Genomic DNA, 13858 nt, shown 5'->3' on the forward strand with positions numbered 1-13858 from the left:
TCTTTTTCTATTCTCTCTCTCAAGCCATCTGGATTGCATTTGGTGGCTTACACTAGCTGCTGTGCAGCCTTCATTCCACCCTCTCTGGGGTTATTTTTGAGCCAATTCAGAGAGGGGGGTCCTCTGAGATAAACTTTACACAAACATAATTGCCATGACTGCTTCCCTAAGCTACAATCTTTAGTGCCTTTGAAACGTAAAGCTACAAGAGGATAATCTGGTCTGATTATGAATCGTTTAAAGGAGATAAATAGTGTGGATTTATTTTACAGTCTTCACACCTACACAAAAATATCAGCATTGAGTGGACATCTGTTTCAACTCCTGCACAATGAAACCTCTGTTCTAGAACATTCTTTCTGTGTTAGTCTCTAAGTGGACATCTTTTGTTTATGATTTTTTTTGTCTTTATATTGATGTAAAACATAGTAAATCTATATTTCTAACCCATTATAAACAATTATTATCACACCCCTTTATTCCACTAATTATGACAGGATCTATCAATATTCAGGTAAGATTTAGTGCTCTGTGGGGCATTTTGGCTTTGATGAGATTTCTGTCTTGTATAGTATTTTCATGTGGTTTTAACATTGTGTTTTAAATAAAGCTCTGCACTTAGAGAGGGAAAGTGGGAAAAAAAAGACACAAATCTTTAGAACTTGTCTTCCTGAGACAGGAAGTGCAGAAATAGCATCATGCAAAGAGGGCTGGACAGCTACAGCCACAAGCTAAAAATGTAACAATTCAGAGCCTGGTTTTGCACTTTGATAACTAAAAAACGTTCTTTAAAGATCCCACAAAGGCCGTGATCTGAGTATGGGAGGGGGGCGAGAGAATTGGGTATCAAAGGACAGGAAACAGATGCAAAGGGCTATGAACTAGTGACACAATGTATTTTAACAAAACAATCCCAGTCCCTATAGTGGTACACTTTCATCAAGTGTATTTTTTTATATTGGAGGTTATAGTTAAAAGGAATATTTGTGTAAACCATTTTAAGAGCAATGCAAAAACCCTACAGCGTAAATGTACATTTAGATGTGCTGCAAGATTTGTCCACAAGGTGTCTCTGTCTCCCCTAATTTAAACGTAAACTAAAACAATATATCAAATTGTGTCTAGTAAGCCAGTCAATCTCATATCTTATTCTTGGCGATCTGCCTTTAGTTCCTGATAGCATTCCTTCCAGGGATTTGCTTTTGTTCAGCTGTATTTTATTAAAAACTCCATAGGATGGTCTATCTTCAAGAGTAGGAAAGTAGTATCGACAAAAGCTTAACGTAATTTCTAAAGTGACTGCAGCAAACCTTTAGTGAATCATTATTTCTGATTAGGTTCTTGTTTACAAATTCTTGGGAGCACTGTCATGCTGTTAGTGTAGTTAATTCAGCATGAGTATATTTAATTATAATTGTCAATTAATTAAATCAATTAATTACATTTTTAAGGTTCACTCAAAAAATCAATTGCAGGCAGGTGTTGAGCAGTGATGGAAGAGAAAATGAAGTATCCTGGCACAAAATCTATATAAATAGATGATCAACAAAAATATTCAAATGATAAAATTACATTTCTTTAAGTATATTTAAACATCTGCCCAATGTAACAATAAAACCCCTTTCAGATTTTGAGCATCCACACAGCATTTCATTAATGATACTGCCTGCTCAAAGTGTTTGTTGAAAGCTTAATGATAGTTTATGATATGCAAACAAGTTTCACTTGAAGTTTTTGTCAAATTTGTGTAAGATTACTCAATCTTTGAGTTTTCTATATTTGTAAAAACAAGAAGGGATTCCCTTACCTGTGTCCCCCAAGAACCCAGCCCGTCTTTGATCCCTGAAGTGTCCTGCAGATTCCCCTGTTTTAGATGGGCTAGACGTTGTTTTGCGGAACAGTCCATTTCCACCAATGGTTTCACCCAAGCCACCATGTCTGATGAGCATGTGGATCACCATCTGTTGCTGTGTGCGGAAGCCCTTTCCACACTCCAAGCACTCTGAAGTTTTCTGGGAATTTTTACGGCTAGGGCGAGAAGTAGGGCGATACTCAGAGTCACTCAGATTTTCAGGGCTTCGCTCACCTGTTGAAACATGGCTGTTCTTTTCTCCATTGCTGTGCTGATCTGGAGTGCAGCCTTGGGTAACAGCCCCTCTCCGTTTCTTGGTTGGGATACTCACAGTGGAATCAAGTGATTTCTTCCGCTTGTCCTGTCTGAGTAAGACATACTCGCCTTTTTCCCTGTCGTATGCTACATCCGCATCAGCTAACCTTTCTTCCCAGCCCTGGCTTCTCTCTGTTACCTCCACCAATTTGCCTCTTGTTGCCAGTTGCCAAGCTTGGTAGCTGCTTACAGGATCAAGCTCTGGGATTCTTTTCCCTATGGTTCCCTCACTAGGGTTCTCAATATTTCCTGCAGGTTTCAAGTTTAGGCATTGCAGGAAGCTTGTCTTGGTGACAGATGGAAAGTTGTTTTCATTGCAGTTTTTGTTTTTAAGAGGCTGCTCAATATTTTTGTGAACCTGCTCATGCAATTGCAAGCTTTTGCGGTCATGGAAGAAGTTACCACACTTGGCACAGAGTTCATACAGACACACTTCATTCACCAAGTTGGACTCGTCCTGCGCCACCTCGTTGACAGTGGCCGGAAGGTAAGAGTTACTCCTTGGTTTTACCTTGGTGTTGTGGGTCTTCATGTGACTACGTAGGAACCAGGGCTCACGAAAACGACGTCCACAGATCCGGCACCCATGATCCATACTGTTCTGATGTTTCTTCATGTGAGTTTTTAGACACCAGGCTTGGGTGAAAACCTGGTCACATTGCTCACATGGGAACTCGCCTTTACCAAGTATACCATCAGTTTCTTCGCTGGTAGACACTTCTTTGGTGATAGATTCCTCATCACTTGGATGATCCTTCTCAACGTGAGCCTGCAGTTGGTCCTCCTGCTGGGTCTCATAAGGGCACAGTTCACATCGCAAGACCTTGTGAAGCTCCTGCATATGCTTTTCAAGCTCTGCCTGACCGGACAATCTTTTCCTGCACAAAGAACACTGCACTGACTGTTTACCACTCTCACCAGGGATTCTTTCCTTCTTTCCACTTTTCTTCCTCATTTTGGTTGCATCCTCACCACTCACAACCTTGTTGCAAGCCGAGGTACTCTCAGTTGGACTAGAGCAACTACCTTGATCTTCTGGCACCCCTCCTTCCTTTTCCCCTTCCTCGTCCATATCTTCCTCCTCGCCCCCGCCACTCTGGCTAAGACCATCCAGTTTGTGGCTGCGTATGTGGGCCTTTAAGCTGCCCTTTTGGGCTGAGCGGTGCTCACAATGAGGACATTTGTAGGGTTTCTCCCCGGTGTGCTTTCTCATGTGCTGGGACAATGAGCTGAGGAAAGGAAAACTTCTTCCACAGAGTTCACAAGTGTGTCCCCGGCTCTTCTTGACATCAGGGTTGTCATGGCCACCCTTGGAGAAGGGCTCTTGTTCTGAGACTTCTGGCCTTTCCACCTCCATTTCAAGGCTTGAAATTTCCACTGAGCTGCTATCTGTTGTCCAATTTATTAGATTCTATTAAGTCTGTCTCGCCTGTAGTCATTCGGTCTGAGTAAAAGTTCTCTTTGTCAAACGTGTCATTGTTGGAAATTCTGTGTTGACAGTGTTGGTTTTGTCTGGAATATGTCTGGAGCTTTTTCTCCAATGAATCATCTTACCAGCTGAGGGTTTGCTTCATTCTGGTCACCTGAGAGGAAATGGAGACAGAAAAGAAACAAATTTGAGAACAAGGCTTGCAAATTAGAAAAAAAATGGTTTATTCATTAATCTATTTAGTCTATGTGAATGAACAGTTACAAGCAAATGAAGGACATGCGCATTTTTGTTTAGAAAAATTACTGTCTGAATCAATCTTTTTATAAATCATGTTCTGTTATGAATTAAGTGTTGTTTCCAAAAGCTGTAGAGATACATATCTTTAGAAGGAGAGAACTTAGGTCCAGTGTTTCAGACAACCCCCAGCTAACAGAGTTCTTTTATATAATGTCATCTGACAGTCTTTTGTTCAGTCCAAACTATTCGTTTAAGGCAGGATCCATACTGCATAGCTGAATACAGCAGACATAGTACATTGAGTTTTATGCTCTGCACCATTTACAAGTGAGTGGGAGAGGGACAAAGAGACAAAGGGAGAGAGACTGCTGATGTCCTCATTTAAGAGTCAGAGAGAACCACACATCTTAAAGCATTGCTTAAACTCACATTTTACCCAAAATGATTATTGTAAGAAGACATTGAATAGAGATACAGTGAATACTCTGCTCAATACAACAACAAGCAGGGTATTAATTGTTGCAAATCTACAAAAGCATACACACCCAGTCCAGAATCAGGATTTCCTGCCATTCTTTTTTTTTGCATTCAATTAAATCTAAACATAGTAATCATTCTTTTCATTTTGGCAATCTTAAAATTGGTTATTCCAGTCAATGTTTTTATTTATTCTAATATTGACCAGTGTGTTGGCTAGTTTGTGCACTTTGTGACAGAAAAAAATACATATAATCATACAAACTCTACTCTATAGTAGACACTATAATAGGGAACTAGTAGGGAATAGTAGGAAACTTAGTAATGTTAGGAAATTTTGTCAAAAGAATTTAAAATTGTATTAGTATTATTAATAATATTTATGCAATGTTTTGACATTTTTCACTTTAATAATTAAAGATTAATTGTTCATGCTTAAATTTAACTACAATTCTGTATATCTGTGTTACAGCAGATACCCAATGTGGTCGTATACAACATGTGCCCCCATATGTGAGCAATATCACACGAGTAGCAGTGCGATAAGGCTATATATCTGCACTGGTGGGAAGCGTGCATTGCGTCTTAGTGTCCCAGCAGTGATTACAACTGTTTAATGGCATAATCGTGCATATAAAAAAAGAGAATCAAACACAGTGCGCCTAAAAATCCTTTTGTATGTAGAACTACTTTCTTCCGTCATTTCTTCCTTTCATTCAGTTGATGTCAAAACAGCTACACCAATGTAATTTTAGAGCTAGTATTTGAATACATATCTTGCATAATATCGAAAATGATGACAAATCAGGTTTTATTTTATTATATATAAATCCCATCTCCCATATAATCAAGTATGTATATAAGTGTTTGGGTGAATCTTTGCCTGAAGGACAACACTAAGTCTCAGTTAGTCTTCTCTCATATTCGGTTTGAGCTGTAACTGTCCGCTCAGTCCTAAATTCATTGTGTGTACATGTGTGGATGTGTGCGTGTGTGTGCTGAGCCGTAAAGACACTATTCAGTGTTGGGAAAGAGAGGGGCCAGTTGGGATAGACCCTGAGGGCCGCTCTCTCTCTCTCTCTCTCTCTCTCTCTCTCTCTCTCTCTCTCTTTCTCTCTCTTAACAATCAATAATCCATTATATACCAACTACATTTCACCACTGGCCCAGCATCCCCCTCACACAAACACACTCATTCTAACGCACAAAAAGCACTCATATCTCCACAGTTCATCTTTTACGGTAAGTTAACTTGCTGGGCTATAAAATGGCAGGTAAGAAATTTAAAGTGCAGATGTTTAGGAAATTGGAAGTTTTCCTAGAGGTCCCATCATCCATTTACCTCGGCTTACATCCAGTGTTTGCCTACTTATCTGGGTTATTTCCTTTGATTATTTGATTTTGTATGTTGGGTAGCGTGTAAACAGCGTAGCCGCAATGACAATGGAATTGATGAGGTGCTTAACCGCATAATAACGGAACTGAACATGCTGAGCTGGTAATGAATAGTGGTTTGCTGTTTGGCAAACCAATGAGCTGAGCATTAAATCACCGTAACTATGATACAGAGAGGTTTGGGAGATGTGTAAAGACACACTACACACACACACACATATATATATGTATATATATATATACACGTCAGCAGTGGGGTTATTATTGAAACATGGCTGTTCTCAGAGGGCTTACCTCAGCTCTGCTGACCTACTTATCCCCAGACAGTTCATCTCATCTTGTAGCTCCATCAATGCAGGATCAGTGCATTTTTCAAATTGAGTGGTGTGTGTGTATGTGTGTCAGTGCGCGTGTGTGCACTCAAATCCTAAACCAAATTGTGCATTTTGTCCAAACGCACAGAGACAGTTACCAACCACTAACAGGCATCAGCTCTGACAAGAGAAGATGGAAGAGCTTAATTGGCTTTTGTTCTTGCTGTGATTTGACAGACAGCAGAAACATTACTTGTATTGTTTATTTGTTTTCTACTTAAAACTATAACTTTTTTAAGGTTTTTAATTCATAACCTGCCCTAATACAAACAAACAAAGCATAACTTTTATATGAACTGATTTCAGGTTTTGATTTTCACTTCTTGCACAAATTATATATACATATAAACTATCATTATTGGAAAACTCACATAGGAGCATATTGTCCATGGTCTTACTATCTTTTTTTAAACTTGGTGAATCCCCCCAAACTACAATCTCATTGTGCTTCTCGCACCAGAACTGTCACAACAGCTCATGTCTATACCTCCTCTGAGCGGCGGGGAGTCCAGCATGGCCATTGTTGAATGCAGGGGTCCATCCTACGCTAGCGGCCTGTCTGAAGCACGTCTGGTTGGGGAAGACAAAAGGAAGACCCTCCCGGTCCCATTTCAGAGAAGATCCTGCTTGGTACCCTCAACTGCTGATTACAGCTGCATAAAAGGGGGACCCTTGTGCGAGTTTGCGAATACAAGCAGGATAGCAGGTGCTGAGGCTAACATTGTCATGTTAAATTACGGGAAATATTCTGGTGTGTACAAGAGGATTAATGCCCCCAGGTTTGAAACCGAGGAACGAGAGAAGCCAAGGAGAAACAGGTTTAGTTGGAAATCCAACATGAAATGTCAAGTCCTGCAAAGTTAAAGTCTGTGTAATGAGGAATGCAAGTACAGATGTGGTCATACGATAAAAAACCAAACGGAGAACAGGCACAAACGTTTCCATTCAGCTGAAATGCAAAGCTTAGCGATACAGCAAACACAGGGGTGAAGGGTGTCTTTGTTCTGCAGTGTTTCTGAAATGAAGACACAATGAACACTACTTAATTGTAGTGCATAAAACAAGATTTACAACTAAAATACTTAAAAAAAAAAAATAGATGTTTTTATAGAGACTACAACTCTGTCCCTTACAGAGACTACAACTGTCCACCAGATATGGTCTTTGACAGTGGTTATGATGGATGTTTATGATTCTGGTGGTTTCCACAGTTAGGATACAGCCACCATTCATTTCAGATTCCAGAGGAACCTTCCTACAACACGTCTGCGGTCATACCCTTGCTTTAACTCTTAGGTGTCATTCTTAATACACTTCTGCACATATATACTGCACAAAACACCTATACATACTGCACAAAGGACAATAATAACTGCAAAAATAAAATAAATATTTTAGTGATCTTAAAGGAACAATTCTAAATTGCATATTATAATATAAAAATGCTATAAAATATATATAATACAAAGTTTGAAGAATATTTAGCACATTAACCATATACAAAAATCAAGGGTTCCCTGAAAAGGACAAGTAAACATACTACAATGGCCTATGCATTACATTTTAAGTATTCAAAAACCCCAGTTTATAACTCAAGGGTTTTGTTTGCTCATCTAAAAAGTCATTTTATAGTTAGTTGTCATGTCATGACACAATATGAATGTGATACACACACACACACACACACACATATATATATATATATATATATATATATATATATATATATATATATATATATATATATATATATATATATATRTGTATATATATATATATATATATAATATTATCAGACATTCTTTTCTCTGTTAAACATAAGTTTGGAAATATTTAAAAAAAATAAATAAAAAAATAACAGGTGGGCTAATAATTCTAACTTCAACTGTATGTGTGTATATATTAAAAACTAAATTTAATTTAGTAATAGTGACATACACTACATAATTCATCCAATACATAATCCATACAATACATATCATGAATTGCTTTCATACAACTGTCTGCTGTTTATAACATTATCATTCACTTACGTCATGTCAGTCAAAACTAACTAAACTTGTGAATGCTGAATAGTCATTCCATATAAAACTAATAGTCCTCATTACAAAACTTGTGTCATTACATACAAAAATCTTGAACTAGTTGTCGAAATCTGTCAAGCATTTTTTATAAACTTAAACAAAAATTCTAAATTGAACAATTTCATGAATGATTCACTAACCTATGTATGTTGTAGGTTCAGTTCCAATATGTACTGCAATATTATTTACAGTAATGCACAACTCTACCCAAAGGGGGCTTATGTTTGTTGTAAATAAAGGTTTATTTATTATTTTGCACAATGCTGTGAATAAATTAGAATTGCAAAGTAAAAATGTGAAACATACATATTCAGTGTCTTGTACTCAGATACCTCACTAAACGCAGTGATGTCTAACTTTACTGTAGTTTTTAAATGACTGTGCAAATAGTATATAGTGCTGTCTTGAGCATTTTCACCAAAATCTGACTTTTTTGCATTGGAAAAACTATACAGAGTAAACTGTTATAATGAAAACATGACAAAGCCATATGACTATCTAGTTCATAAACAATGGTTTCAGGACTTTTCATCTTGATGACACTGACACTTTCATTGACATCAATACTTGCTTATATGGAATTAACTATCCATTTTGAGCAAGTGACACACTTTTGCAGGTTATCAGCTAGGTTTTGCAGTTTGTACTAATTGTTTTGAGAAATGTATTAACTGTTGTGCAAATGTAAATATTGCTGTGAGAAATGCACCAAAGCGACTGAGATGGATGGATGGATGGATGGATGGATGGATAGATGGATGGATGGATGGATGGATGGATGGATGGATGGGTAGACAGACAGACAGACAGACAGACAGACAGATAGATGTAAAACAAATGTATGTATGTGTTATTTTGACATATATAGCACATCCCTTACATTGGCGGAAAAAAAATGCCCAATGAAAAATGTCATCTGTCCCTATTAGTACCATACTTCTTCTGTGACACATTACTGCTAGAGTAATTAAATCATAATTAAATGATCAATGATTGATAAGCAGCCATATGCTTGAGGAAACCCTTTAAAGATGAAGTTACATCCTCATGACTTCATTTACAAGCAATATCCGCTGTTTACACACCAGCAACAACATGTGTGCCTGTAAAAACATGCATAGGCACAAAAAAACACAAAGAAGAGCAGCTTTCAGTGGAAAGAAACAGCAGCACATATACGGGCCCGTATCTGAGAGAGACACAGCCCTGAGCGAGAGCTCCATTCTTTCCCCTCCTCTCTTTTCTCTGGCTGATGAATGGCTATGGCGAATCAACTGTCTGCTCGCTTATTCAACCTGACGGCTAGTCCAGCTCAGCACAAACGCCCCATGCTCTGGACACTACTCCTCTGCTCTGAGCCAGTGTGTGTACGGGAGAGAAAGACAAAAAAGTACATGTGTGTATATCCTCATGTGAAAGACACAGCTGAACCAGTCCATCACATGCTTTTTGAACATACCCTGAACCCTAAAGCAGGAGCCAAAATCCTCTATGGGTATGTGTGTGTGTGTGTTCTGTGCACATATGTTAATTGTTGCATCCGTGCCAAGCAAACATGTTGCATGTCAGTGTGTGTGTGTTTGATAAATCCTAAAATACCAAACGCCACAAGAGGCCGATCAAGAGGAGCCGTGGGCTTAGAAACAACCAACACCGCAGTGCAATTGATGTGTGAAGCTCAATTTTTAATAAGATATCTCCGTTGCGGTGACTTCTTCAAAAAGCTGTAGTTTAAAAGCGCAGTCATTGAATAATGGAATGATAATGAGCTAAGATTGAGTAGACATCAGTATTAAGTGTCACCGGTGTTTCTTCAGTGGAGATTACAGACACGAGAGTGCCGTCACTACACAACGGCACTCCCTAAAGCCAGACACGGTTACACAAGCAATAAGTGAGGGATTATTTTCCAGCCAGTGTGCAGGATGTCTAACCAATGGATCTGGGAATCCCAAGTGATAATATCAATAGAAGGAGTCTGATAATTCAAATGTGGCACTTTCGGAAATTGGCCATAAAGTTCATAAAAGGAAATATAAAAATTTCAGGAGTGACAACTGAATTAAATACAGGAGCAAATCTCCTAAAATGGCTCTCAAGATCCACTTTCCTGCATAATTCAACTTTAGCCTTTATGAACAACCTGATACTATTGACCACAACATTCTCCTAGATAAGGTTGCAATGTATGGGCTCTATTTTAACAATCTAGGTGCAAAGTCTAAAGCGTATGGTGCAAAAGCATTAAGGGCGTGTCTTAATCCACCTTTCCTATTTTAAGGAATGAAAAATTTGATTTGCGTTGTGCTTATTCTCTTAATGAGTTATGGGTGTGTTTTGAGCATAACGTTCATTGAACCAATCAGAGTTTCTTGTCCCACTGCCTTTAAGAGTCAGTTGCCTCGCACCATGGCACATTTGCTATTTACATGGCGGACTTTGTAAGTGGAAAAACTGAAAACGTCACTGGTGAGATAACAGGTAAACAGATCATCTGCAGCCTGAGGATAAAGAATGAGCCTCCTCCATTTGGCCTCTTTACTTTTACACTTTACTTTCGTGGATAAGGAAAGTATAGTGCACTCCACTGAAGACATCCATTAGCCTATATATTTAATTTAGTTTTTTAAGCGCAAAGGTTGTTTCAAAACTATTTCTAAATTGTAGTCTAAAAACTATTTATAAATAAATTAACAATAATAATACTGAAGTGTGGTCAATATTCAAAAGGGTTATATCAAAACACACGTCCTATGCACTCTATGGTTTAAAACCCGACAGGTGGACAAATCTAAGGATGTTTTTATTAAAACAAATATAAATATGCATATAATAAATAATATTACTAATGATAATAACATTACACAAAAGCAAATTGTCATGAATAAACTGTAAAAAAAAAAACCTGAGATGAAGAAGGCATGGAGGCAGTGGTTTTTATATTTATGTTGAAAATATTTTTTTTTTTGTAATATTTAAATCCTTCATTTTTTATTTGTAAAGATATGTGTGTATTGCTGTACATCTTGTGTGTATTAAGCAATGTGTACGCGCTTAAGGCACACAACTAATGGGCTCTGCGCTGGACTTTCAGCTGGTCAATTGTGCTTTCTATTTTAGTTACTCAAAATAACAACGCGCCAATAATGCACCTTAACACATCCCCTTTATAGACCCGCCCACTCATAAATCCACAAAGCAAACCTTTCCTTTGTATACAGGAATTAGCACTTCTTCTGTGTTCCACCTCTTCTTGTTGAATTGCTGCATTCCTCCTCAGTTAACTACATGTAAATGGTTACTTTGGAATTTTCAACCAGTGTTTTGTAAATGCTGAAGACCTCATTTTAGTTTGGAAATGATGTGTGACATCAAGTGAGACTTTTTTAGGCAAGAATGTACTAGTTACTGATTTAGTTATAAAGATTGTGCCAATTAGAAAATTCCTTTTAACAACTTGACATTAGCGTAACAGTGGTCGTCCACTGTTCATGAACCCATCCATAATAGCCTTACCTCAGACACTTATTTTGAAATCTACATCTGACAGCGATGTATGTCTCTGTAGTTATTAAGCACATTTAAACAATATAATGTAGTGTAATGGTCATTTCTAAATGTGCTATTGAGGAAGATCAGTCTTGTTTATTTTTATATTATTTACTAGAAACCAAATCAAAGCTGATGATACAGAATAGGACGTCTTTTAGTAGAGTGGATTATGAAGTGACACTTCAGGCAGTTATATTAGGTGTATATTATCACTGGCACACTATACATTAAATCATGCATTTATTATAAACTTCTGGATTAATGTGTTTTGAGCGAAGGGAAAATACATCTACAGGTGTCCACAGGTGGGGCTGCATGTGTGTGTTTTGGGTGCAAGCCAAAGCATGCCAGCATGCACGTACTTTTGTGTGTGTGTGTGTGTGTGTGTGTGTGTGTGTGTGTGTGTGTGTATGTATGACGGCAGTGATAGAGAGATGAGAGAAGGACACCAGCAGTAATGGTTATGTAATATCTGCCCGAGCCTCTGCAGTACTCCTGATGGCAGTATGACATAACACCTATGCGGCCACACAGCGCGTCCAAGAAACGCACTCTTGCACAAAGACTTTTCATCTGGTCATGAACACATTTAGAACGTGTTGCTTATTGATTTGCATTTATGAACAGCACTAAAATCATGCATATGTTAAACTCAGCTCCTTCAAAATGACAAACAAACATCTTAAATGAAGTTTAATGCCTTAGATTAGATTTTCAGCACCTTTTTTGTTCTCATTGATGATTCATTAGAGTACTTTTAATATTCACCGAACCATTTTCAGCTTTCTTTATTGTGGAAACAGTTAACTAAATCTAAAATTAATTTCATATTATTAAAAACTACAATAATATCTTAGTTTTACTGAAATTAGAAAATAAACAAAAACAAGCTGAAGATATATGTACAATGCTATAAACTACAACAGTGAAAATACAACTATTTCACTAATTTAAAAGTCATTTTTCAAATCTTCACTTCTCGTTCACATTTAGATTTTTATTTTTATATTGTACATGTAATTTTGTCTTTACATCAGTGTTGTTTTAGAGTTGGATTTCTATTACTATTTTTATTTATTGTTTGAATTTTTATTAGGTTATATATATATATATATATATATATATATATATATATATATATATATATATATATATATATATATATATATATATATATATATATATACATTTTTATATTTATTTATTTATTTATTAGTTCATTTTCTTTTCAGCTTATGCCACATTCAGACTAGCAGCACTTCGTAGCTGCCTGTCGCTCTGGGCGGTGACCTGCTGCAAATGCAGGTCTATACAGCACGAATACAAACGGCCTATGAATGAGCTAAGAGAGGATCACGGGAGCTCTACTAGTTCTCCTATTGGCTGTCGCACAAGAAAGCCTCTCTTCTTTTGCATAAAGTTAACGGATTCTCAACTTTGTCCCACCTATCGACACGGCCACCTGGTCTCCAATAGCTGTCGCTTACATAGACGGAGGTCGCCGGAAGTCGCTCGCTCTCTGTTAAAATGAACGTTTGCCTGTCGCTTGTAGTGTGAATGAGGCTTTTGTCCCTTTATAAATCAGGGGTCGCCACAGCAGAATGAACTGCCAACTTATCCAGCATATGTTCTATGCATCAGACGTATACACTCTTGCATTCACATATATACACTAAGACCAATTTAGCTTATTTTCATTCACCTATAGTGCATGTCTTTGCACTGTGAAGGAAACCGGAGCACCCGGAGGAAACCACCGCCAACAACATGCAAGAACATGAACCTGCAAACTCCACACAGAAATGCCAGCTGACCCAGCTGGGGCTCGAACCAGCGACCTTCTTGCTGTGAGGCGATCGTGCTACCAACAGTGCCGCCAGGACGCCCAAATTTGTTTTATTTATGTACTTATTTTAAATTATTTAAATTAAATTATTTTTTTATGTACATTTTTGCTAGTATTAATATTGATCTATTTTTTTGGATAAGTATATTATGTCTATCATAAACTACATATTTCGGGAATAAAATTTATGAAATGTTATTTTAGTTTTAGAATTTCATGGATCTATAACCATTAAATAATCAATTTTAATCATAATAAAGTATAAATTAATATATTGTAATTATGAAGTAATTA

The 13858-nt window shown here is 37.4% G+C and overlaps 1 protein-coding gene across 5 annotated transcripts in view; it reads right to left on the reverse strand.

The window, feature by feature from the left end:
- znf516 (zinc finger protein 516) overlaps positions 1-13858 on the reverse strand; it is a 72376-nt gene that overhangs the window by 16708 nt on the left and 41810 nt on the right. For 4 of the 5 annotated variants that reach the window (XM_073930384.1, XM_073930385.1, XM_005169989.6 and 1 more), the window contains exon 2: positions 1808-3750. In XM_073930384.1, coding sequence (XP_073786485.1) covers positions 1808-3524 — 1717 coding nt within the window. In that variant the 5' untranslated portion in view covers positions 3525-3750. Of the gene's footprint in view, positions 1-1807; positions 3751-13858 lie in introns of those variants that run through there. The other variant, NM_001159669.1, reaches the window with a different exon arrangement.

The sequence above is a fragment of the Danio rerio genome, chromosome 19 (genome assembly GCF_049306965.1).
Source record: "Danio rerio strain Tuebingen ecotype United States chromosome 19, GRCz12tu, whole genome shotgun sequence".
Taxonomy (NCBI): domain Eukaryota; kingdom Metazoa; phylum Chordata; class Actinopteri; order Cypriniformes; family Danionidae; genus Danio; species Danio rerio.